Source organism: Nesoenas mayeri (genome assembly GCF_963082525.1).
Source record: "Nesoenas mayeri genome assembly, chromosome: 8".
Lineage (NCBI taxonomy): Eukaryota > Metazoa > Chordata > Aves > Columbiformes > Columbidae > Nesoenas > Nesoenas mayeri.
This window is the reverse complement of record NC_137554.1, coordinates 31,753,760-31,780,199: the sequence shown is the minus strand read 5'-3', so window position 1 is coordinate 31,780,199 and position 26,440 is coordinate 31,753,760. Positions and strand designations below refer to the sequence as shown.

At 46.3% G+C, this 26,440-nt stretch overlaps 1 protein-coding gene across 4 annotated transcripts in view; it reads left to right on the top strand.

The window, feature by feature from the left end:
- The first annotated feature begins 4,714 nt into the window (after positions 1 to 4,714).
- ERI3 (ERI1 exoribonuclease family member 3) overlaps positions 4,715 to 26,440 on the top strand; it is a 134,788-nt gene continuing 113,062 nt past the window's right edge. For 2 of the 4 annotated variants that reach the window (XM_080348587.1, XM_080348588.1), the window contains exons 1-2: positions 4,715 to 4,729; positions 14,165 to 14,439. In XM_080348587.1, coding sequence (XP_080204713.1) covers positions 14,188 to 14,439 — 252 coding nt within the window. In that variant the 5' untranslated portion in view covers positions 4,715 to 4,729; positions 14,165 to 14,187. Of the gene's footprint in view, positions 4,730 to 14,164; positions 14,440 to 21,528; positions 21,556 to 26,440 lie in introns of those variants that run through there. The other 2 variants (XM_080348589.1, XM_080348590.1) reach the window with 2 other exon arrangements.

Sequence of the window (26,440 nt, the reverse complement as noted above, 5' to 3'; positions counted from 1 at the left end):
TTTTGTCATTCCTTTGCTAAGGACATCAGCACCTTTAAGATCTCCTGTTGTTGTCACCCAAGAGCCCTGTGCTGTGTCTGCAAACCTGGCTCCACAGAGCTGCTGTTGCTGCTGCTCCCAAATTCATCAAGGGGGTCACTGTCAAACAATGAGACACACTTGTTCCCACTGGGGTTGAATGAGCTGCTTTCTTTCAAAACACCCTTTAATTGACAGCTAGGAATAGCTTTCCATGATGACAAGCTGTCATTAATATCATTCACCAGAATGATACCCCAGTGACGGTGTATGTGTTTAGAGGAAAACGGAGAGAGAAATCCTCTGCAAACAAATGTTTCAGCAGAATACATGAACTGAGCTGTGGTTTCAAGAATGACAACATGAATATAAAAAAGTACATTGTGAATATTAGTATTCCCTTAAATATGTGTTCGCGTTGGTTAATGAGTCCCACCGGTGGCGTTAGTAACTGAAGGATTTGGGTTGGCACGTTATTAACTTGTTAAGTAGAAAACAGTGATACAAGACTACTTGTCATGTGTATTATAAGACATTTAAAAGTTGCATTCTGCATAAGCAGCCGAACGGAACTAAAGGAGTTGCCTTTACAATTAGGTGATGTTTCTTTGTGCTGTAATCATGTTGGATCCCATTGCTTTCAAAGGAGCTGTGCTCCGTGGGCCCTTGGGAAGGAGGCAGCGGGAGCTGGGCTGGGGAGGCACTTGGTGGGACCTTCCTCCTCTGTGCTGACCCAGCAGTAGGCAGCAACCTGGTGCTTCATCTCAGACTAGGATGGGCTCAGCCCTTTATTCACACGGAGGATCCCCTGGAGCTGCCACAGGATGTTGGGGGGGGTTATTCTGTATTTTCTGTCTTGTCTTGCCCCATTGGTTTGCTGCCTTCTCATAAAGCCCTGTTCATCTGCCAGCCAAGAGGTGGCCGCACATCTGTTCTGGATGAAATGATGCTTTGTTAAGAAACTTTCGGGGTCTTAAACCAAATAAAATTTACAGGTAACTGTAGATCAGGCTGCTGCATTCCTACAGCTGTAGGAATGGGGGGCAGAGCTGTAAGCTGCCTTTTCTAACCCATGTACGAAGATAGTCCTTTGTGTAAACCAGGACAGCCCAGACACCACCCCAGCGTGGACCCTGTTTCGTCTGGGCTGCTTCTAGCCATCCCAAAATCTCTAAAGTAGGACAAGCAATTAAAGAGACCAAAGCTGCTCCTCTAACACACTTGCTCTTGGACTAACAGAAGGCTGATTCTGTCAGTCCTAAGGCAATGGGTTGGTGGGACTGGCACGGGCTGTGCTACCAGGAATAAATAAGGTGACTCTGATCAGCAACTATCAGTCCTTTTGCCCACTTTTCCCCATATGCATGATCCAGTTTCTCACCATTGCTTGCTGTGCTGGTTCACTGAAAGTCAGTTAATTTTCTTCATGCAATTAGAAGCTTCTTTTGCAGCTAGCATGGTTGTTGCTTGGATTTGGTTTGAGAATGAGAAGATAACATTCCAGGACAGAATTAATGTTTTTCTCCAAGTAAGTTTCCAGTGGTTTTGAGTTGAAACAAAGAGGATGTAAGAAATTACTGTTATCTTAGCTGTTGTCTGGAAACCAAGATCTTTCTGGGCTGTCTGTCTGCAGGTGAGGGGCAGCTGAGGGGGGGCATGGATGGGACAGACCTTGACTGACATCCAGGCTGATCAATGAGAATATTCCGTGCCATGAGCATCATGCTTTGTATTGAAGGAGAGGTGGGTTCAACTGATGGTGGGACCTGTTCCAGTTTGCTCCATTTCGGCTGAGTTCTGTCCAGGAGTTTACTTCAGTTCAGCCTTTTGCCATTCTGCCATTTTGCGGTTGGCCTCTGTGCTTTTCTGCTATTTTGGCTTTGTTTCTCTCTCTCTGGGATTGGCTGTTGGGGACCAGGGTGCTCTTTCTCTTCCTAGGACTGGCTGCTCAGCGTGAATAGAGTTTGTGAGGAATTGCATTGAGTAGCTTTTATTTCATATTCTATTTCCATTTTATACGTAGTAGTATTAGTGCATTATTACTATTTTGTTATTTTATTAAACTGGTTTTATCTCAATTTGCGAGTTTCTCCCTTCCCTTTTGATTCTCTTCCCTTTTGTGGGGGTGGAACAGGGGGTAAGAGGGAGTGAGCGAGTGGCTATTGTGGTTTTGATTTCTAGCTGGGGTTAAACCACGACGTTTGCCCAGGGCCCCACGACCATTGTCCACCTTTGCATTTCCGAGCTCTGCCACCGAGTCCCTTGGGGAGGCGACCTGTTCCCAGCGAGGATGCTACAGGGGCCATGTGCGCTGACGGGGAGGCTACAGGAAAACTATTGATCGCCCTCATTCATTTTTTGAGAACCCTGGAGTGAGTCTGATTAATCTGTAGGTGACATTTTCAGTGGCCTGCAGTGTTCATTTGAGACATGCACACTCACATAAGACAGGCTCAGATATGAATACTACAGAAACAGTGACAGTATTTAATAAAACATGGCTTTCTGGAAAATGGTTTGGGTGCCTTCCCTGGCAGCTGAGAGCTGTGCTAGAAAAAAAGACCTCTTTGAAAGCGCAGTTGCTGAAGGCATTCACATTGATGTCCCAGTCTTTGGAGGACAACTTGTATGGATCTCACAAGGGTCACCGGCGCTGGCAGAAGCCAGGATGTGACCTCTGGTTATTGCAGGTGCTCAGCTGGGGAAAGGGGTTCCCTTCCTAGAAAAAACGGGCAGGAGGAAATCTTCTGCCTGCTGTGCTGCCTGACAAACCTAGGGAACAGCAAGGGGCTTGGCTGATGAAAAAAGGACACATGCACGTCTATAAACCATTCATTGTTTGTCTAGACTGAGAAAGATTTTACTTTTTACTGCTAGATGCAGAGGTCAGCAATGAAAAGGCCTCCTCTCTCATCCTCCTAGAAACACAGGCAGGATGCAAGCCCTAAATTTCAAGCTTTGGTGTTGTAGCTTAATTTCAAGCATGTCTCAGCCAGTTTCCATCCCTGATAAGGAGGGGCAGGGAGAGATTGCTCGAGGAACACCACAGTGCAAAGGCCCTCGATTCACTCTCCTGGGCTCCTGGCAAACCATACATCAGTCACCAAAGGCTTGACAAATCACAGCGATACAGCTAAGCTTAGAAGTAAAACTTCACATTATCCTCGTTTATGTGGGTGGGAGGCTGAGAGATGCCAAATCCAAGAGGACTTAAGGGAAGTCTTTCTATTATTAAATGGTTTGCTGTTGGTATTTTTATAGTACTGACATGCTACTTTCATGATTCAGGCCTCCCAAGATCAGGGCTTGATACAAACACAGCAAAAAGATGAATTCAGCCTGAAGTTGGCAACACAATTAAAGGCAGGAGCACCAGGCAGATCTGTCCAGGCAGCCAGGAAAGTGTAAGCAGCCCACCTTGCGTGGAGCAGCAGTGATCTCTGCACCCTGGTGCTTGCCTTGGTCCAATATTTTAAAGCATGGAGCCAGAGAAAGGCTGAGCAGGGGATTTGAAGGGGACAGCAAGGTGACAGAGGGGTAGGATGGCTCCTGCCTGTGAAGTGCCCTCTGGGATCCCTCCAAGTCCTATTTGTGTGAATTGGTGACTCAGACTTTGCTCTTCGTGCACATGTGGAGTATCAGGGGTGGTGCAAAGGAGCTATTGGCTTGAAATGTGGAGGTGTGAGTTAACGTGGGGGCGAGGAAGAAAACAAAGCAGGGAACAGCCCCAGCTTGCATGCTCCATTGCAGCAGCACTTTCCACAGGTGATGGATGGGGCAGCAGGGTAAAAATTCAGTATCATTTCAGGTGAGATGTGAGTGTCCTTGGTGAGGGTGCCAGCCACCTGCGTGGGGAGGAGATGCCACAGCTTAGGGGTGTCTAGCAAGGACTGTGCAAGGCCCAGACACAGGTTTAGGATCAGAGAGCTCCACAAACATGAAACTGGCAACTGATGACTGATGTCCAAGCAACGGGGAGCAGAGACAGCCCCAGGCTTGCTGAGGGATGTGACTTTGGCTCAACCCAGATCAAAGGGAGGGATGAAACGCTGGCCGCATCAGCTGTGGTTACTGGTGCAGCCCTGCCCGGGCACTGCTCAGACCAAGATGGAATTATCAGTGCCAGGAGCGCTAACCTGGCGGCGGGGCTGTGGGCAGCGGTGGGGGAGGGGAGGCCCTGCAGAGGGTCACCGTGAGTCCTCTGCCCACGGGCAGTGTGGGACATGGTCGGTGTCACTGCAGCCAACGGGAACCCCACGACATCCCCCTCACAGCTGCCGCTGGCTCTGCTGGAGGCCGGCGGTGCTGGGGCTGAGCACAGAGAGGGGCTCCCCGGGACACAGGGGGAGGTGGCGCTGGGGGACACACGGGGGTAAGGGATGGCCCTGGGGGACACGACCAGGGGAGCGAGTGTGGGGGGGAAGGGGTGTCCGGCGGGCACGCCCGGAGCGGCCCCGCCGGGGCTCTCTCGCAGCACGGCCACGGGCGGCGGGGCCGTCGATGCGCGGCCACGCGGCGGGGCCGGGCGAGGGGGCGGCGCGGCGGCGCCGAACTACGAGCCCCAGCGTGCCCCGCGCCGCGGCGTGCGGCGTGCGCCTGCGCGAGGGGGCGCGGCGGGGAGGAAGCCCCGCCTCCGGCGGCGGCAAAAGGCGCTGTGGTTGGCCGGCGGCGCTGCCGCTCAGAGCGGGGTCGAGGGTCAGAGTGCGCGGAGGTGAGTGGCGGTGTTGGGGACTCGTGGTGCGGAGTGTGTGCGGGGCGGGGGGGCAGGGCCGGGCCGGGGCGGCCCCCGCCGCGGGGGGGGACACGGCGCTGCGGGGCAGCGGGCGGCGGCACGGCCGCAGCGGGGCCCGGCCGGCGCGGGGGCCCGGCAGGCCTGGCGGAGGCGTGGGGCCGCTCTGGCCCGGGGCGGGGGGTGGATGCCAGGCCCGGAGGGGGGGCCGCGGCTTGGCCCCCCCCCGCGGCGGCGGGGTCTGCGGCGGCCCGCGGCCGGGGCGGTGCGGCCGTGAGCCGGGCTGCGGGCCGGGGCGGGGCGGGGGTGTGGGGAGGCCGCTGGGGCCGGGGGGCGGCCCCGGCCCGAGGAGAGGATGAGGGGCGGCAGGCAGGCTGGCGGCGCCTCGTCCCCTCCACACCGAGCCCCGGCTCCTCTCAGCTGGAGCCCGGGGCCGCCGGGCCCTCCGCTCCCGGACTCTGCCTGGGGTGGAAGTCTTGAGGGTGGCGGTGGCAGCGGTTTCCCAGGTCCCAGCCGGGGCGGGATCGGTTGCTGTTAAGACTTGAGGAAGGGAAAAAACACGTACCAGGGAGCAGGGGCCGCAGCAACGGGGATTTTTGATGTTCCTTTTGGGATGTGGAGGTTCACAGCTGGAGGCGATGGGGGAGTAGGAGTTTTGATTTACTCTTTTTCTGTTTTTCTTTCTGTGAGATTAAACTGATCACCTGTCTCAGATCTTGAGACTGAAGTAAACTTGCGAAGGCTTAGAAGTGCAGGATCTGTTTGTTTCCTGACTGGCACTAGGAATTTCTTCTCTTGCTCTGTTCTTGCTGCTGTGCTGTTACAGGTGTTTCTTCTAAACTGAGGTGTATGAAAAGGTGTTGTCATTTATGGCTTATGTTCTGTCTCTTACAAGTCCTGTGTCTGGTGGATTTACATGGTCATTGCTGGCCTGTTTGCTAATAAGTCTGAGATTTGTTTTTCTCCTTTACTTATCTCTTTTCCTTATTGAGCTCTTGGTTTCAGAAATGGGTGGATTGACAGCTGTTGCTTACACTCAACTCTTAATATTCTTTCATCTGCGATGCAAGGGACCAGCAAGGTTTTTCATAGGTTGATGCTTGCACTGTGCCGTGGGAAAGGCGAGGTACGCAGGGCTCCAGGCAGGTGCATCTCAAAGGCACTTGTCCCATCAGATCCTGTTAGACAGTTGTTTGAGGATCTTAATTTTTTTTAATGGTAACTTGCATTTATTTTATGCTGTAGGTGCTCGTCGCAACATTGTAGCATCTCTTATCACTTGATGTTAAAGTTGGCGTTTGAACTTTTATTTCCAAGAATGAATGATCTTAAAATAAGGAATATGTTATAAGTCTGGTTGGTTACTCTTCAGTGAGTGGACTTGGGAAACTGAAGATATTTTTGTTTCATTTTTCCAGTACTGAATTCTGGCCTTTGCAGCTGAATTTTCATGTTAATTCAGAGTGTGGACTAAATGCTTGTCTTGTTTCAAAGAGTGGTTCTTGTTCCTCTAAAACTTTGGGTTGCTCTACATGAATTGGTTTGTGTGTGTTTGTTTTTATTTAAAAAGTTGCTGTGTATAGCCAGATAGATTTCAGTGTTACCAAAATCCAGAAGAAGAAACTCATTAAAGCATTAAAAAAGAAAGCTCGTGTGTTTGATGCTAAATAAATTGGATTGAATATACACTGATATGACCTAAAGTTTCTGCTCTGCAGCTGAGAGATATTCAAGTTTGATTCCTTTAGGAGGCCCAATTACAGTTGTTTTGGTGCTTATCTTATTTTGGCTCTGTTAATTTTGGGAAGCCTTCACTTTTTTAATGTATTTTTTTTCCTACTCTTAAATTTTGGAAATGGAATTCTGGAAGAAACTTAAAAGTGTGAAGCTTTTGCACTTGACTCTGCCCCTGTATTTTGGATCCTGTAGCCACCTCCAGTACAGGGCAATGAGACTGTAGAGCGCGGTTCTGGAGAAGTTCAGGTACATGGTGTAGGACCAGCTGCTGTGGCTGAGCTCACAGGAGAAAGCTGAAGGGCTATTAAGCAGCTATGCATTTGTCACAAGCCTGTCCTTGGATCTGAAGCACATGTTAATGCTGGAGATTATTGTCCCAGAGGCTCCTAGTGTTTTGCTCTGGTAGTGCTGAGCTAATATACCAGCATGGTGTAATGGCAAGCAGGGGAGGGAGGGGAGAAGAGGACAAACTGTGGCTCTCGAAGCATAACCTAGAGCAGAGGTGCTGGCTATTGCTGCTAAATACCATTTGGCAACTTTTGTCTCCCCTGAGAGAAGTTACCTGTGCTGGCCAAATGCCAACTGAGAAGTTGTATTCTCTCCAGATACATTATGCAAGTAAAGATACTTCACTCCCTTTTTTAACTTTTTAAAATTTCAGCTGTATTTGTTGCAGTTGTTATTTTTTCTGTGGTTGAATATTAGGGTCAACATCTTCCCTGGCTGGTTTTCTGGTCTCATCGAGACTGGGTTGTGTGGGAATAATGCCCATGGTAGCTGCAACCCTGCTTGGAGCATTTGCCTGTCTACCAAGACAGAGTTTTGGCAGAGTACTGCCTTTAACACGTCTAGAGTTCATTTGTGACGATCAAAAGTGAACAGTGTATTGAGCAATGCAAGTGTTGTCTCCCTGAATCCAGACTGAGATTCATTTGGAACTCTCAGGTGTTAACTTTCAACTTCGTTTTTCAGATAATGAAGGTGTGCAGCTGTATAAGTGGTTTGAACAACTGTGGCATTCATGTGTATGAAAATTGAGTAATTATGCGTGCTAGATTCCATTAAACAAAGGGTGGCCTGCTATGTCTCCTTTCCACTAAATTAGGCCAATATGCAGTAGTAGCTTTTACTGACTAAAAGTGTAGTAGCTACAAATCTCTTAGTCCGGGCACCAGGGGCTCCGCTGTGGATTGAAGGCGCTGAAATGCCGTATATTTCAGAACTCGCTCCAAAGATCAAGGCTGGGGAAGTTTGAACGGAAACTAAGATGCGTTATTTTTTGACAGCAAATGGATTGACCATTGGAACAAGCTATCTGAAGGCAGAGGGGAATCTCCATACTTGATGCTGCAATCCAAGGCCAGAAACTTTTCTGAAAGATGTTCAAGCCTTTGGGCTCAATTCAGGAGTAATGGAGTGGAAACTTTATGGCCAGCATTACATGAGGTTCAGACAGGATGGTCTGATGGGCTTTCTGATGTCAAGTTTTATGTGTTTATGCTGCTAGAGCCAAGATACCTTCTCCATTTCATGCAAAGTGCCATCCCAGGTGTGTGTGCCCTGGCTGGAGTTCGTGGTTTGGTGAGTGGCTGAGCCAGCCAACAGCTCCCAGTGGCTCATCTCCCTCCTGCCCCTGTGGGCCTGTCCCCTCCTCTGAGCTTTGGCACTCCTCCAGCCTGGCCCTGAGCTGAGTAGTCTCACTAAACCAGCAGGAAACTATCTTGTTTTAATTGAGTTTTATTCTGGCTGCATTAGCCTTTTTGTAGGTTCCTGTGGCTGAATCGGCTCACAGAGAAGCTCAGGAACTGGTGTAAGAAGCCAGAGAAGCTCAGGAGTTGGTGTAAGGTAATCAGCAGGAGAGTAGGACTGACAGGGAAGGGCAGACCTGCCTCCTTTTGGCTTCATCCTGGTGCATTTTCTTATGGCTCCCACACAGAGGCAGGAGACTGGACCTAGAGGGTTCTTGGTCTGATCTCTGCAACTATTCTTTTCCTTAATACCAAATGCACTCTTCCACTGCGGCTTTCCAGTCCCTTGCTATATGCATCTCTGTTGCTTGTTTGTTTGTTTTAGTTTTTATTTCCTTCTATGTTTCCTCTAAGTGACCAGTCCCTTTGCTGCCTGGAACTTCCTCAGACTCCAGCTTAGACCCGTTTGCCTCTATGCAGTTACTCTTGGAGAAGGTTTAAAAATACACAGCAAAGCCTGTCTTAGGAGACCAGTCAAGGAGCTGACTAAAGTGGGTTGCATGGTGGAGGCGGCCTAATAAGATTGGAGTGGAATTGTACCGTGTGTCTCTGGGATGGTTTCTGGGTGGTGTGTTTGGATGAGTTTGCATCCTGCTGCTGTGGTGTCTCATGTGGGTTTCACTGTGTTGTCAAGTGAACTGAGATGTGTTTGTTTCCAGTCCCGTAGGGTGCGAGAGCCCCAGCAAGTGCTTCACTAAGTAATCAGTGCCTTCGGCCTTGCTCATTGTGATCTCACAAGCTGTCATGTCTGTGATGTCACAATGGAAGAGATTCTGGTGCTATTGACGTAGCTGACATATCTGGTGCCTTTGACACATCAGCCAAGGAATGCAGCAGGAAGAATGAGCTCAAGAAATGGGAGAGACCTTCCTTAACCTGAGTGCCCTACATCCTTTAGTGAACCCTTTCCATGTTCACTTTTCTATAACGCCTGTACAGAGTGAATTATGTTTTTAAATTGAACTACTGAGATGCAGGTACCTCCTGGATGAGCAGATGCCTGACTTTGTCCCTGTAACCCTCATTCTCCTCTGCTGTTACCCTCACTTGTTGTATTGTACCTAATTTTAGACTGTAAGTTCTCGAGAACAGGGTCCTCTTCGCCTGTATTGGGAAGAGGCTGGGTGTGATTGCGGAGTGCTGTAAAAACAAAATGATTGATGCTAAGTTGTATCTGGGCTGAGTAGTGATGGGACAGCATATAGGCATCCTGTGGCAAAACTTTGGGGAAGTTATGTTACAGATTTTCCAAAACAGTCTTGGTTGTCTAGCAGTGCCACAGAGAAACCCAGCCAATAGTGAAGGGAGTACAACGATGCCAGTGCACTGGATTCGTGTTCAAGGGATGATACTGTGAGTTTAACAAATTAAAGAAGCAAGTTTACCTGTCTAAAATCATGTTACATTATTAAAACAGTTCTAAAAGCTTTGTGTTTTGTTGTTTGTTTTACTTTATGTATTTTTTGTTTTTGAAAGTTTGGATGGTGCCAGTTGATAAGCTGGTTTTGTTCATAGTCTTTTGTTTCCTGCCTTGTGATCTAGCCAGGTGCCGTCATTTTTGGATTGTAGTTTGTCTAATGAAATATTTGGGTTTAGGTTAAGGTTGATTTAAAAAAAAATGGAGTTATCTCTATTGTTCTTCAGTTATATCTTCACACAACTGAAATATGGGCTCACATTTGACCTCTGAGTATGTATTTGAACAGCTACCAAAGTGGAAGTCTTGCGTTTTGTTATACTCTGTTCCAGGTGTTGCTAAATGTATGCAATTTTGTTCTACAGAAAGCATTTTTATTACCCTATCTTTTTACTCTTTATATTTATAACTTAATAAAACAAGCCACTATAATTTAATAAAATAAGACAAACCTGACTTACATTTTGGATTGGTTTTGGTCCCTCTAGCCTTGAGTTCATTTGTCCATCGGAGGCCAGGAGTCACAGCTGCCCCCACCCAGGCTTTGCACAGGGAAGAAACTGAAGCAGATGACTCCCAAAGCTTGCTTTTATTTTTTAATTTTAGTTTGCCCTTTAGTGGGGTTTGTTTGTTTATTTTTTAATACAATGGAAGGCCATACTTCAATAACACCAAGTAGTTTAACATGTAAATGGAGGCCCTCATGAAGTATATAATTCCTTGGGTTGCTTCTCCAACCTGAACTTAGGTGTTTTCTTTCCTGCATCAGTTTATCAAGCTGGGCAGTGAAGACAAATGTTTTTGTGTTAAAGGCAAGGTGCTAAATTTGTGCCTTTTGCTGCCAGGTGCTTTTTAATCAGATGTGGTTGTAAAAAGTCAATATTGTTATGTGCGAAGACCTCATTAAGCTCAAGTTGATAGGCTAATTTTTCTCTCCATTGATGAATTTGAATTCTCTGCCCCTTGCATGGTACACGTTCTGTATGTGGTTTTGGGGATGTCCCGCAGGTGGGGGAGAGCACTGGCAATGCCTTGCTGGCTTTTCTCATGGGTGTCCTTCACGGGGCAGGAGTTGCCCATCCTATTCTTTGCTGCTCCTGGTTGTCCCAAAGCGGGTTTCCCAGTGGGAAGCCTGGAGCCGGCGGCCGCTGGTGCAGATCCTCTGCTCCATGTTCGGTGGAGCCCCTGGCAAGCTGACGGCTACTGCTGGCACTTGCCTTTCTCCTGCCTTTCTGTGCTTGCTGGCCATCAAACTGTCAAGCTTTAGCATCATGTGCTGGGGCCACTAATAAGCAAGAGCCATGGTCAGCCTGAACTTCTCCTCCTCCCCGCAGCTGATATCCAGAGGTTTTTATTAATGATTTTTTAAAGCTGCTGATTATAGCCGTTGTCACGTGTGGTACGTGCTGTTATACAGCATGTAACATGAACTTTATCTTCTAGCTGAAACCCACCACACGTGGCTGTTTCCCATGTTATTGGGTGTTGCAAATGTAAAGTGCTGTCACAGTTTCCTAGGTCTGTGTACAATCTGTCAAAATCATTCCTGAGGTCCAGCCTCAGTTCATGGTCACATTACGTTTCATACGTATCTGTGTAATGAATTGGAGCTGTGTGATATGAAATGTTAACCTAGTAGGGTTGAATGCCAGATGTGACAGCTTGCACTGTCTGAGATTATAATCTGACCCTGTGTGCATAAGAAATATATATGTGGTGTTTTATGTAGGTTTGGAAATGGAATTACTGAACATGTGGTTTTATATGGATAGCACCAGGTTTCTAATTTTTGAAGCTGCGTTGCTTGCATTGTTGTCTGTTGGAAAAAAATATGGGATAATTACTAGCGCTTTGCATTGTCATCGCTGTTATAAATGCTCTGCATGACTTCTAATGACGTGTGTTTGCTCACTAGCTATCTTGTGCTCCGAGGCACTCTGACCTTGCCAAAGATGATGATGCAAGGTCTTCCCAGGGCACCTAGAGCAGTGGCTGGGTAAACATGCGGTTAAAACTTAATTTGGCTGAAGCTGCAGAGTTTGCAGTGGGGTTGCTCTTATTTGTATGCCGCCTGTGTAGAGGAATTGGCACGTAACGCCCCATGCGCGCCCCTTTGTTCGGAGCTCTAACGGTGGGGAGGGAGGCTGTGCTCAGGGTAGGACCCTGATCCTCTTGTTAGACATGGACCACCCGCAGAAGCTGTCGGTGTGAGCAGGCACCAGATGTTGGCCGTTTCCCTCTGCTGCTGTCCCACAGTATCTGTATGGCACAGCCCTGCTGGGCTCTGGCGTGGGGACGTGCCCGACTCCTGTCGAGATGAACCCTTGAACTTTGCCGCGTGGGCTCAGTGACTCGGGGACATCGGCACAGCCTGAGGATTCCTGGGGTTCATGTCTGATGCCCCCATCTTGCCGGTTAAGATACATTAGAGAAGTACTTGCTGTGTGTGGATGGATAATGTATGTTTTATTGCCTGCGCTTGATATAGGGGTTGGAACCTCCCCCACGCCAACTGTGTATTATACTTTATGCGGCAGGCTAAAGACCAGGTTTTATCACAGCTAACTTACAAGCTGCTGTATTTGGAGATATTATATTTGTTGTGACAGGCCTTTGGATTCATAGCCAGTAGCTTGAAAATTTAAAGCATATATACCTTAAATCTCTCTTATCTGGGGCAGGTTAGAAGTGAATATAACTAACTTATATTTGGCTGTAATGTGTTTGTTAATGACAGTAAAAGCTGTAGGTGGAAAAGCAATAGGTAGAGCTGAGCCCCTTTATGATAAACACAACGTTGAGCTCTTTGTTATGGTTTTGTAACTTGAGTTTTCAGTTTTCCAAGTACCTGCTGCCTGGCATGCTGCTTTAATAAAGTGAGCAGCCCCCCAAAACATGAAAGCCATAAAGTGGGGATGCATTTATGCCACAGAATTGGCAGCATGGGCACTGGCTCCATCATCGATATCTCGACTCCTTTGATTTTTGCCTTTCACTCAAAACCTTGGGAAGGGAAGGTTACCAAACGCGTGTTTACCCGAAGCACACAACCTGCTCAGCTGCAATTATCTCCTAATCTGGTCCTTCCGAGTTTCTCTGGTCTCGCAGGTAAATACAGATTTAGCCGTTATTCAAGGCATATTATTTACCTCATTAAGTGTGTGTTTTGGCACGTGCATTATTTACCTGCCGGACTAACGGAATGGGGGAGAGCAAACGCTGTCTTTTGTGCAAACAGCAGCTTTGTTCGCAGGTGGTGAGCCCCATGTCTCGCCCGTTTCGGCTCCATGTCCTGTGGTGGGTGCTCCCCGTCCTTCCCAGCAGAGCGAAAAGCAAGCACAGGGCGCCGGGCTCGGGAACCAGGCGGGTGGTGCGATGGAGCTCTTACCTGGAGCCACAAACAGTGGGACCAGCTGTGGGAATGGATTTAAATCTCCATGTCTATGTAGCGAGGTGTGTGTATATATTTTTATATACATACATACATACATACACACACAGTTAGAGGGGGTAATCATCACACCGGTTTGTTGTGATTTGCCTGTTTTCTGCCATCAGTCACTGTACCCAGCTGTGTAGCACCTCCATGAGTTTGGCTTGAACTCAAACCAAGAGCTGTGTGTCTGTGAGCAGCTCCAAGGCTGTCCCGCCTGGGGCAGTGACAGCCCTGTCAAGTTTTTCTTGCAATGTTTTAAAAGAAAAAGGGAAGGGGGGAAATGCAGATAGTCTCACATGTATTATGTAATTTATTAAATATCATTTGTTAAATAGAAGGTGACAGCTGGGTGAGGTATTTCTTTGGGAGGTAGACTGTAACCTGTAGAGCTCTGCTTGCATTTTACAGTCCCTGCAGTTCATGTGTGGGTTTGTTGAGCCAATATCCTCTTCTGAGAAATACCTGGAGTAAGAAATTGAGTGTAGCACTAGAGGCACATCTCTGAGAAACCTTGTACACAGAGCAAATGAGAACTTCCTTGCAGAGGAGCCTTCCAGCCACCAGGTGTGTACATTTGTAATGGAAATGGGCAGTTCTGGTGTGACTAACAGGTGTTTCAGGGCCAAGCTATTTGGTTGGGTTGTAATGTTGATATGTGTATTGCTGTATTTAATTCTTACCACGTATCAGAAGTTGCATTGACAAAAAGCCTACTCAGAAATTTCGATGGGGTTCAGATCAGATTTTCTCCGTTTTAAGTGGTTTGTGTGGTGTTCTGCTTTGATAAGGTTCAGCAGGGGGATGTGATCTGGTGCCTGGAGCCGTGACTGCCGTGTGTCTCACATTTCTTAATTTAGAGCTATTTGCAGAGGTTATTTTCCAGTTGCTTGTGATTCTGAACGCTTTGAGCTCAGTCCAAATGTCATCTGTCGTGCTTAGAGCAGGTTACAGTGTTATTTCAGGTTCGTGATGCTGGAACTTCGACCGGGAAGCACAGAGAAAATCCCTGTCAGAGGAGGACAGTGAGGAGATAGTAGCAGAGATGTATGTGTGCATGAGTAACGTGAGTCTGTCTTCAGTTTCAGATGCCTCTGGATGTTCAATGATAGCACGCCTCCATACTGGAGCAGCAAGGTTTCCCCAAAACTTACTTCCAAGGGCAAGACAAGCTGTGTGCTCCCTCCTCCCGCCTGGTGTTCTCAAAGGGTACAGCTCCATCGTAAGCAGGAAACTGGCGTCCCACGGCTTTGGAGCTTCCATGGCAGCAATGTCAGCCTTCCCTCCACAGAGATATCACTACTTCTTAGTGCTGGATTTTGAGGCTACATGTGATAAACCACAGATTCATCCTCAGGTAAATAGTCAATCCTGTTAATTATCCACTTGCAATGTGCCGCTGCTGTTGTGAGGTGGAAGGAAAAAACACGGTACTGGCTCACTTATTTTCTCTGGTTTGTACCACCTCCTTTCCATTGCTGGTCCTCCAGGGCTCTTGCCAGTCACCTGCTCTTGGAAGCAATGCCAGGATTGTTTGGTGGGAATGAAAGGAAGGAGCCTGATTTCCACCAAGAAAGTGACAATTCACGTGTTACCGAAAACATATTTAAGTCATCTGTGCTTGTCATCTGCCTGAGATGGAGAGGGTCTAAAAAGTTTTTGGCTAGGAACCTGCACTAGTAGAGTACCTGTGGCAGCCTTGTTTGATTCTGCGAGGAAAAAGACTGTTGGTAGCAAACAGCTTTAGGAAAATAATAGCTTTGATTATATGAATATGTCCAACAGAATGGTGTTTCGAAGTAGGGAAGAACAGTAGTTTGGAGCTACCTGATCTTGCTGAAGTTATCTTGCCTGAGTGTTCACTCTGGAGTGTGATGAAATATGAGCATTTCAGCTTCAAAGATTTTTGCTTGAGATGTACAGAGATCCAGACAGTTCTTCCACAGTAGCACAGAGGATATTAGTAAATATCTTTTCAGTTGTCAGGAGGATGAACCTTGTTTTTCCATTAAAATTAGAAAAAACATGCTAAAAAGAAAGAGACCAATATTGGGTTGGTAATGAACAGACAATTTCTGAGGCTCTATATTGAACTCAGAGTTCTTACCCTCCTCTAACAAGGAATTGGCCTCTCACTGGTGTTGCCAGTAATACACACATTAGGTCAGAATAACTTCTGTTTGCTTTGTTTGGAATATACTAGAGGCTAAGTGGTTTTCAGTGTGGTACCTCATTACTGAAGAGACTCGATAACAATGTGTTCATTTCCCTATGTAGCTGTGATTTCCTTTGGGCTTGTCGGGCCAAAGGGATGCTGCAGGTTGGGATCAAACTTGACTCCTCTCCTCCCTGGTAGCGCCTTGGCAAGGGCCGCCTGTGTCTTATGTTTCCTGAGAAATGGACAGCAAATTCCCTGCCCTTTTGCTGGGTGTTTGTGGGAGGCGGTTGTGGCTCTGCATCCAGTTTTGCTGGCAGGGTCTTAACTGCTCTCCAAGTGAGATGTCAGGCTATTTCTCGCACGCTCCGCCTCGGGTGCACAGACCTGTCAAAGCTGTAAATTGGATCTACCTTGTCCCTTTGGATATGGGTTTGGTCTGTGCACATTTTGATGCAAAACCATGATGCATGTGGAGCTAGTTTACAGCTGGCAGTAAAAAGGAGCATGAGTGGAATATGATTACTACTGTTTTAAGGAGCTTTGTCCCCAAGTCCTTGCCAGGGAAAGTAATGGTCTGGGCCAATGCAGATCTGCTATATATTTTGTCGGTGAGATAGCACCTTTAAGGTGGGGATGTTCTTCAGTGTTGTTTTTCCAGTCTGCTGTGTTCAGTGCCTGTCTGCATCATATCATGTGTGGAAAGGGCTGTCAGTCTTTCATCCTCACAAACAGATTAGTTTGACAAATAAAGGCATGGCTTTTGCTGCATGGGAGTCAGGTAACTGGAAAGGCTGAAGGTGCCTGCCGGAATCAAGCGACTTTATAAAATAAGACTTTAGTTGATGCCCCTGCCTACATCTTACCTTTTTGCTGACCAGCATGGCTTTTGTCCTCTTCACTGCTGGGCTGTGTGTCATGGTGAGCAAACTGTGCCCTGTATTTCAGCAATGCTTTGTGCAAGGTTTTAGTGGCAGGATCTTTCACTGGAGCAGTGGCAGACAGGATTTGGAGGGTTGGTCTGAGGGCAGACCTGGGAGCTAAGAATGGTCGGGTGATGATCTTCACTGTGATCCTGATCTTTTTTTCTGCTTTTGTTTTAGTACCTGCAAAATAGAAGTCTAGATACAATGAAATTCAAATGCATTGCTATTTAATGAGGAGGCTGCATATACAGAGCTAAGCTGTGATCCAGGCATAGCTGTAAATTTAGCCAGATCAGCCTAAAAGTCTTGCAGAGTGCACTTGCCACTGTGCAGCACACTTCACATTTCTCACTAACTGCTCTTCAAAATATTCCAGCTTCTTACCAGGAACTGATGAAAGAACTGTCTTATACACTAAAGTGACTGATATATCTGCTCCCTCTCCCATTTACTCATGCTCTTCTGCAGGGGAAGTCCTTCACACTCACTTGGGAGCCCTGAAGACTCCTGCATTTCCATTCTCTTTCACACTGCCTGATCTCCCTCCGAGATCTTGTGGTGTGGCCTCTGCAATGGGAACTGAGGGGTGTCAAGGACAGTGGTGTCCCCCTGGGAAGCTGGCTGCATCGTGGCTCCAGTGGCCGGGACCACTGGCCAAATGCCGTGTGGCTGCTGCTCCTTGCTTTACCACTTCTGGGTCCAGCATAGGGACTTCTTCGTGTTCCCTGCCCTATACCCGCAGAGAAACAGCAGCATCCTTGCAGACCTGATGGCTTTCAGCAGAAACGCCCCTAAATCAAAGTGCGTGTTTATATGCATAAAAAGAAGCAGCTTAGCTTCTGGGTTTTGTGGGTGTATTTATGGGTAATAAGACCATCCCAGAGAGAAAAGAAGATGTGGGGTTTAACCACATTGCTCTGGATGGATAGTTAGAAAAACCTGAAAGAATAGAGGCACAGTCTGTGTCGTGCAGTGTTTTAGCCAGGCGAAGGTCAGTAGAGGTTGGCAGTCAGGGATGTTTATGGCTGTCCCCTAGCATCTCTTTAAAGCTTACCTTGTGCATTTGGGATTTGATCCAAAGCCCAGTTGGGGTCAGGTGGGAGCTGTCATTTGGTTGGGGGACCTCGGACCACAACAGTGGTGCTGTGCTTCATTTTTCAGCTCTAACTCTGACTTTTTTTTTTCCCTTTACTGTCTGCTAAGAGTTTTTAAGTGCCTGCTGCTTTTATACGCTATCAGCCTGTAGAGCTGGGTATATATAGTGCTTGAGCTACACAAGAGGAGATGCATTAATAAGTGGGAGTCTTGCTCTTTTGTCCCTTTGTCCTTGTATACACCAGTGTTTATGGTGGTCAGTGCTTTCAGTGACTGTGTTAAGGAGCTCTCCAGGCTCAGATCTGCAGCTGCCTGTAACCTTATTTTATTAATGCAATGAGCGGGTGTGCCTCTGTCGGTCCGCAAGCCAAGTATCTTCAACTTCAGCAGAGTGGATGAAAACCAATCATGTTTTTTTTTTAATGTAAAAAATCTGAAGGTAGAAATCAGATCTGTTCAAAGGTGAAATAAAATTCAAACTTTGTGTGTTTGCTGCCTAAAAGTATAAAAGAGCATTGGGCCCCTGACCTGGCAGAAGGAGCTGGACCTCGGAGATGCTGAGTTGCTAAATGAGTTTTTGGTAATGGTGAAGCTGCTTTTTTCCATTTCATTTTTTCCAGGTAGTTGAGTTCAGTGTCTCAGATTCACTCAGATTTGATAAATCAGTTGGGAATTAGAAATTTGCCTCTTCATAAATTTCTCTTACAGAGAGTTTGGAAATGTTCAGATCTTCTAATTGCTGATGGGGTTGTGACCAGAGGCAGAAGAATATTTACGGGCAACACTTACCTCGTTCTCTTAAACAGCACATTTTAAATACAAAAATATCTTGATATTTTTCTTTAGTGTATCCTACATATTTCAAGTTAGTGTAGCATGAGTTTTGATTGTTATTTTAGGGGAATATTTAGTTATAATTTCTGTCAAATAAATAATAACATATACATAATAAATACAGAACTTAATCATTTCAACATAAAAACGTAAACACTGAGACTATGAATAAGCATATGTTCAGTTACTAATTTAAGTGTATAAACAAATCTGATCGTAGTACACTTCCTGATTGGCAAAAAAGCATGTTCACAAATTGGGACCAGGCTTTCTCTAAGACAACATGAAGTATAAATGCACAACACGGTTAAATTGGGTTCAGGCTGTGTTTCCGTGAGTGCTGGTGTAAAAGAGCATTGAAGGCGCTTTGCCTTGACCATCCGTCTTGCGGTTGGGGCTGGTGGGGGCGGGCAGGTGCAGCTGGATGCTGCGGTGATCGCTGCCCATCGCCGCCCCTGCTGCTCTACCTGTGGTCTCGTTCCCATGGCAGGGACAGCTGAATGATGTGTCCCTGCTCCTGAGCCGCTGTGATTTATAGACTGACCTCGTAATGGGAATGGATGTTGATTTCCACCCAGTTTAGGCTGTAGCAACAGATGCCGAGCTCTTTGCTCAGGGTGAGTAGAGAGGAGATAGGGAAGCCGCCTTGGGAGGTGTAGCCCGGGCTCAGAGGACTTGTTAGGAGGAATATGTCCCCAAAATCACAAACGTGCTGTGGGAGGAGGTTACGGAGGGACCGCTGTGTGCTGGGAAGCAGCTGCCTTCAATGCTCTTCAAGCGGTGCGTAGTGTATCAAGGCAAATCTAGCTGAAGGCCAGGATGGGAACGCACAAAGGTGGCTTGCGAAGTAGTGGAGATTGTCACAATCCTACCCAGAGGGGGATGATGGACATGGGCCCGTGCCTACCTATTCTATCTAGACATCCCTGTGTAGCAGCTTTCTTCTTGCACAGTTTTTGTGTGGCTGTTAAGCTCAGTGCATTAGAAATCACCTGCCAAAACCTTTATTAAGGATGATCATGTATTGCTGAAAAGTGAAGAAATTCAGGCTTGTTTCCCATGGCAACTTTAACTCTGTGCTCTTGTGCAAAAGTATAACAGTGGAATATTAATCTGCAATTACCTGTCTTCATGCAGCTTAGGCTTGGGTGTCGTTTTAAATACCTAGTTCTCAGTTCAGCTTCTTCCAGTGTTGTTTCTAGAGGAATGCTGTTAAAAATGCACACAAAACAGTCACTTAAAGTATTTTAAATTAATTTTTACTACAATAAGTAAAAAAAAAAATTATCATCTCTGCCAATGATGGTGGTTGTTATGCCATTCTTATGTTGGAATGCTTTGAATTCTTAGATTGGCAGGATATATTTCATACAAAAGCTGTTTCAGGTGGGTTTTACTGTTCTTGTTAAGTTTTTGAACAATCTTTCGAAAAAAGAAAAAACACAACTTTTTGAGGCCTTGTAGCTGGTTCTTCTGAACAGTTAAAAATGTTGCAAAGAACACATGAATATCCATAGCTCAACATTCTACGTGGTACATCTGAAACTAAAGAGATGCTGTTCTTTTTTAATCGTAATTTCTATGTATTGTGTGCTTTGTTGCAATTCTGTTGGACTGATGAGAAATCTTATTTTGACCAATATGGAGAAGAGTGTCTTTATTTGAAAAAGGATGTAGAGAGAAGCCCAGTGTTTCAGAGAGGCTTCTGCAGGGTCTGAGACACCAGGTGCAGGGTAACCCCCAAAATCTGTGTTCCTCCTGGCAGTCATTTTGCCTTGGAGACCTCCCTTGTTCTCCCATTAAATGAGGACAACCTTGCTGTGACCCATGTGAATCTGACAGGGCAGGTTATGGCTTCAGGCAACAGAATTAGCGGTATTTATTTAAAACCTGACAAGCTAGAGAACATCAACAGTTACTGAACCCAAATCTCCTGGAGAGCACAACAAGACCACCAGGCAAGTTGTCTGATGTATGCAAAAAAGATTCAAAGCAATTTCTTATTTAAAGGTATAAACCCAGCATTATTATAGCAACAAGCCTAAAATACCAAGGCACCCAGGTGGCCAGTTGCTGCAGTTCTAACCTGACCCAACCTGCTCAGCTTTCGGCTGGTTATTGACAGCCCGATGAGATGACCACTTTAAAGCAATCAGTCACGTTGCCCTTTCCCTTGCAGTGTGTGGAGACCCCACATCAGTTATGCGTCCCGGCGTGCAATTCCCCGCCTGTGCTGTTTGAATGCTATATCCTTAGCTGTACAAACATTACACATCGTTTAGGTGACAAGTTGCAAAGTTAAGTAGACTTGTTGTTACAGCAGAAAGCAGTTGAGCGGCAGTCACCCTGAAAAGAAAAGATCCAGGCTGGCTCAGGAATGTGCAAGTCCACTGTATTGTATTTAAAGGTTTCTCCTCTCCGTAAAGCTGCTGATGAGGGTAACGTGTGCCGTTGGAAATGTTCACACCACGTGCATTTCTGAAGCGAAGGGAACGTGTCACAGGTTTATACGTTCTCTGCCCTCATCCTGCCCTGTGGTCACCAGCAATCGGTCCGTGCTGGCTGCTGTTTCACAGCCCATGAGACACGGGGTATTTCCCAGCACGATGTGTTAAAAACAGGCAGTATGCTTCCATGGTGTGGCGTCTATTTAGTGCTGCACGGGACACTGCTTTTCAGTGCCTGGAAAATGGTCTTTGCTGCATTAGGGTCATCTTTTCCTGCTTTTGAACAAAACCTTCCTCATGAAAGAAAGTGCAGCTCAGCTTTTTTGGTGAGAAAGGCACAGGACTTGTCTAAGTCTTACACTTTTCTTCCTCTTTGCGCCAAGCTGGCCGGACAACCGTCCCTCTATTGTCTTTGTTGGTCTGTGCACTTGTTAGCTGGCAAAATAGCTCTTCGTTACGTTATTTAGTTCCTCTCTGACAAGCAGAAATGCGTTGTCACCAGCAGCTAGTTGTGATGTGTGTAAAACCCTGGCTGTTCATTTACATGCACTAAGGTGCCCTTTCTACCCAGCCCAGATGTTTTAGTGTTGCTGGGAACATTGATCGTTTGTGCTGCTCAATATCAGGTGAAGAGGTTGGGTCTTGAAATGATTTGATAATTCTGTAATGGGGACTGCACAGGCTGGTTGCTCGCTGTAGAAATGAGGGGATGTGAAAGAGAATATAATGCAGTTGTCATTTTGGAATAGAAAGGTAATATTTGGGAATGTGTGTGTAACCTGGTGTGAATACAAAACTTCCCCAAAGAGTCAACCTTAATTGGTGGTGTTGGCTCTGTTAGTGGAGATTTTTGGAGTGCATAACTATGTGTTAGTGGTGCTTGAAGAAACAAGTGGAAATGTTGACGTCTGTTGGTCTATATTTCTCATTCCAGGTGTGGAAAGAGGAGAGAGGTTCTGCCTTATTCATGATGTCTGGATGCTGCTGGAAAGATCAAAATAGCTTTGTGGGGTTTGGTAGGTGAGCTGATGCTGATGTTGAGAGGCAGGAACCAGCCTGAGAGCATAAAACACTACCAAAAGTTTTGTTCAGGATGGTGAGACAAGGGTTGTGAGCCAGCTGTTGAGATTTCAAGCACAATGACAGCTATGAAAGACCACAGTGGTAAGTTTAGGGGGAAAATGTCGTTTGCAAGACATGTGGATCCTTCTTTTTTTGGCCTCATAAGAAGAGATCTCAGCTTGGGAAGTGTTTTGCTTTAAAATTCATGCTTCGAAAATAAACACCAAACCAAACCTGAGGCCATTTCAAGAGCATCCAAAAGAGAAACAGTGAGTGTAACCAGGGGTCTGCAAAACACAACTGTGAGCACAGGTCGGATGGCATTGGGGTTGTGTTTGTTGCAGTGAAGAGAAAGGTATGTATGATGAGGTCTTCTATTACAAAATTGAGAAAGGCAATGTTCTGGCTTGTGTCTGCTGTGGGCAGTCATGAATTTAAACAACAGCAAGGGAAATTCTGATTAGACATTAGGAAAAACTTTCCAATGATAAGACTAATGAAACGGGAGGATAGAGTGCCTGGGGAGCGCGTGAGTCTCTCTTATTGGAGTCTGTAAAAACAGCCTAGACAAAGTCAGAAATGATTTAGGGGGAGGTGATGCTGCCCTGGGGCAGGTGCAAGGACTAGATGTCTCTCTTAAAGCTCAGGCTCCTGGAGGCATGTGATTAGATGGGAATTTCAGCTTCTATTAAAGAAAGAGAAATGGTCCCTCACCCTCGCAGTTGTAAGGAAGCACCTGAAAATAGGAGCCAGGTTTGACGCCAGTGTAGAACCTGAAATGCAACTCAGAATTCATCTCAGAGGAATTCCAGGCTTTGACATTGGGCTCCAGTGCCTCAGTGTTAGGGGCAGGCAGTGAGGCTCACCTAGGAGAAGCAAGAGGAAGAAACCTTGGCTATTCAATGCTCAGGCAGCAGAATTTGTCTTTACATCGTTTTATGTCAGTGTTTCATGATCTTTCCATATTCCCGCCAGTTCTCTTGTGTTTTGATTTTGATGTGTATTTCCCTTCACGCTTTTCTGGGATATAACAGTTGTTTAAATGCATTAAATTGTTGGGTGTGTACTACATATGAGGTAGTGATGGAAAAATAAATTTGGGGGTCAGGTGCTTTCCCAAGGAGCTTTTGACAGAGTTAATCAGTACACAGAGTAACTTACCCGGGACAGAAGCACTGAGAGAGTCCTGATTGTGTGTGCAGGTGGGCGTCCCTTGGAACCTCCGCATAGCCCCGATTCAGCTCAAGTCCTGCTATCCCCCACTGCAGAGGCGTTGCCTTTATGGTACTTGGTTTGGTTAGTTTAATACAAATTTAGAAGTGGGGGAAAGACCTATGAGGTCATTCCCCCCCTGGCCTGAGGGCTGGTGCAAGGCTGCTCACTTGGAAATGGCTTTAGTTACAATAAAAATTAAGGCTGAGGATGGAAGCTGGGGAGACAGATCTGCTAGGCTAGTGCTGTCCTTACTATGTCCCTTTTCCATTTTAATTGCCTTGGAAAAAAAGGAAAATCACAAGGCTTTAAAAGCTCCGATTCTTCCTGCTCTTCAACCCCCCGCCCCCTCCCCGATCTTGGAGGCATCAACTCTCATCTGTCAAAGTGTAAATCAGCAATTAAAACACAAACAGCGAAATGCCAAAGATGACCCGAAGCACAAAGCAACTGACAAACAAGTCCGGACAAATCGGCGGATAATTTATAAGCATTGCCCTAAAATCTAATTATTTGGCAATTCGAATTTGCAGCCGGCCAGGGCTGTGCAATAAATTTAACCCGCCATAAATTATTTAGGAGCAGCCTGTGGTGTAAATCAAAAACACGAGTGTTTGTTTAAGAAATAAGCTCCTTGTGCATAAAGTGTTTTGTTGGGCTTTTTTTCTTTAAAAGAGAGGGGAAAAAAGCATCCCTGAGCAAAACGAGCTGGTGCTGAGGCTGCGTCCCCCCCATGGACACTCCTTTGCCTCTTCTGCCTGTACCTTTCTTGAAGGTGTAAAAGAGTGTTTTGGTAGGAAGTTTTGTTTTTCCTCATTAGAAAAAATCCCTTTATCTGAACGGCCTTTGCTTGTGTTTATTGCGTTTTGAACAGTCAGCTCTGGTCTTTATGGGCATCTTTTATTCTTGTGTTTATTAAACTTCTTCACATGGGGGTGGGCATAAGGGATAAATTATTCTCTGGTAGTTTTTGAACTGAAAAGGCTTCTTCAAATACATAAATCAGTGTCCTCAAGTGTGCCCTGTCCACTTTGTATGTGGGCTTCTGGATTAAAAGGTTTTGAGAGCTGGGAAGTTCTTGCTGGCCACTGTGTTCTTTTTGTCTAATGATGTTAGTGCTCCCTAGATCCAACAGGATAAGCAAAAAGCTTCCTCTGTGGGAATTAGTGTAATTTCAGATGCTTTCTTTGAACTCCAGAAGATTTGTCTGTCACGGGATATTATTTAGTTACTATAACTGTGTGCTCATTCATTTCTTTTATTAGCTGGAAGATCAAGACGGCTGAATTTGTGCATCCCTGCTTGGGAGTTAAAGGAAGGGGAGTTTTGTTTAGGATGGTTAGGTAGGGAAAAGCTGGGTTTATAGCGCTGCTTTCACATGCCCTCATGAATTTTTCAAATCCCTCTTAAAAAGGAAGGCCCTAACCATTCTGCAGTTACCCCGCAGCCTCCTGACACTGCTCAGCGCATGGGAGATTTGCACCTGGGATATTCATTATATTATTTTTTTGAGGGAGGACATTTTTATTTATTAAGGCAAAAAAAATCTGAGCAAGCAGTCACCCAGATTTGCTTGAAACACTGTGAAATCATAAATGCAAGATTGTTGTAAAGAGGGTGGACCTGGTAATAGATATGTACAAGCCGCCGGCTCTCTAGGTTCCTATTGTTCCTGTGTTTGGGGGCGCAGCTGAGGGGAGGGACAGGGTGCCGATGTCTTTTTCTTTAAGCGTGTTAATATTGATTTTAGAAGCTCTGTGTTCCAACAATATAAATGCAAATGGCTGTAATTGGGAGCCACGTGCAGAATTTTCTCAACAGAAAACATGTTCAACTTTTCATGACAGTGAAAGGAAAATAAAAAGGTGCTTGCTTATTTCTGATGGGTTGAATCCTGGATTTCATTTCAAGTTACTTTGCAGTGCTAAATAAAATACCTAATTGTAGTGCTTGCAAAATTCAAATGGGTACATAGAGCAGTGTAGGGGAAAGGGACCCGGGGGTCCTGGGGGCAGCAGGGTGACCATGAGCCAGCACCATGCCCTTGTGGCCAGGAAGCCAATGGTACCTGGAGTGGGTTAGAAGGGGGTGGTCAGTAGGTCAGAGAGGTTCTCCTGCCCCTCTGCTCTGCCCTGGGGAGACCACACCTGGAATCTTGTGTCCAGTTGTGGCCCCTCAGTTCCAGCAGGACAGGGAACTGCTGGAGAGAGTCCAGCACAGCCACCAAGATGCTGAAGAGAGTGGAGCATCTCCCGTGTGAGGAAAGGCTGAGGGAGCTGGGGCTCTGGAGCTGGACAAGAGGAGACTGAGGGGTGACCTCATTAATGTTTACAGATATATAAAGGGTGAGTGTCAGGAGGATGGAGCCAGGCTCTTCTCGGTGACAACCAATGATAGGACAAGGGGTAATGGTCTCAAACTGGAACACAAGAGGTTCCACTTAAATTTGAGAAGACACTTCTTCCCGTTGAGGGTGGCAGAGCCTGGCCCAGGCTGCCCAGGGCGTTGTGGAGTCTCCTTCTCTGCAGACATTCCAACCCGCCTGGACACCTTCCTGTGTAACCTCATCTGGGTGTTCCTGCTCCATGGGGGGATTGCACTGGATGAGCTTTCCAGGTCCCTTCCAATCTCTGACATTCTGTGATTTGTTCTTCTGGTGACTTGTGGCTAGTTGCAGCCTCTGTATACCCACAGCATTATTTCAGCACATCCATAACTTCTGGTTGTGCTATAAGGAAAAGCTATGTGGGGGTGGAGGAAAGAAAACCAAAAACAAACCAAGAAGAGGCTTAGAAGCCCCAGGTGCTGCTGGCACAAGCCACCGCTGAAGTTGGAACGTGGCTGGAAAGGTGTGAGGATCTCAAGGTTGTATTTACAGATGATCAGACTGATAAAAGAAAGGAAATATCAGTGAACCTCCCCTTTTAGTTCCCTTGCGCTGTTCTCCTCCACCTTTCCCACCTGGGGAGAAGCAGTGAAGGTCCTTGGTGGTGGAGATGGAGCTGAGCGCATGGAGCTCACGAGGCTGCTGTGAAACGTGAGAGAGCGCCCGGCTGCCTTCCTGCGTCACTGGCTGCTGGGGGCCCGCGTGTGTGTGTCTAAGTGCTCACCATTTCATAATAATTACTAATGAAATTCTAGATCTGTAATAACATTTTGGATATCTAAAACAAACCATATGCTTGTAAAAAGAAAAAAAAAGTGGAAACAGATCAACTTTAAGCCATAAATTCTTCATAATAGAGGCCTCTTTTTTTTTTTCCACCCTCCCCTTTCTGTTTATGTTTGATAGATATTTTTATTTCTGCAGGAATGTCAACTCTTAATTTCATGATGTATCATGGGCTTAAGAAAATTGAATTTAATAAAGGCAAAAGATGAATGGCACCTTTAAAGGTCCCAACACTTGTCTTTATTAGCAGGACAAACTGCAGGGTCTCCAAACACTGCTTCTCTCCAAATGAAAGTTTAAATGAAAAGTACAGCAGTGTCACAGGTTAAATTTCATTGCAGGACTGGCTAACATCGTTAGTGAGGAGTGGGGCTGATTTCATGGGGCTGGTATCTGTTGCCTTAGATACCAGCGGAGCAAACACTGCCAGAGACTGGAAAAATCTCCGCTATAGG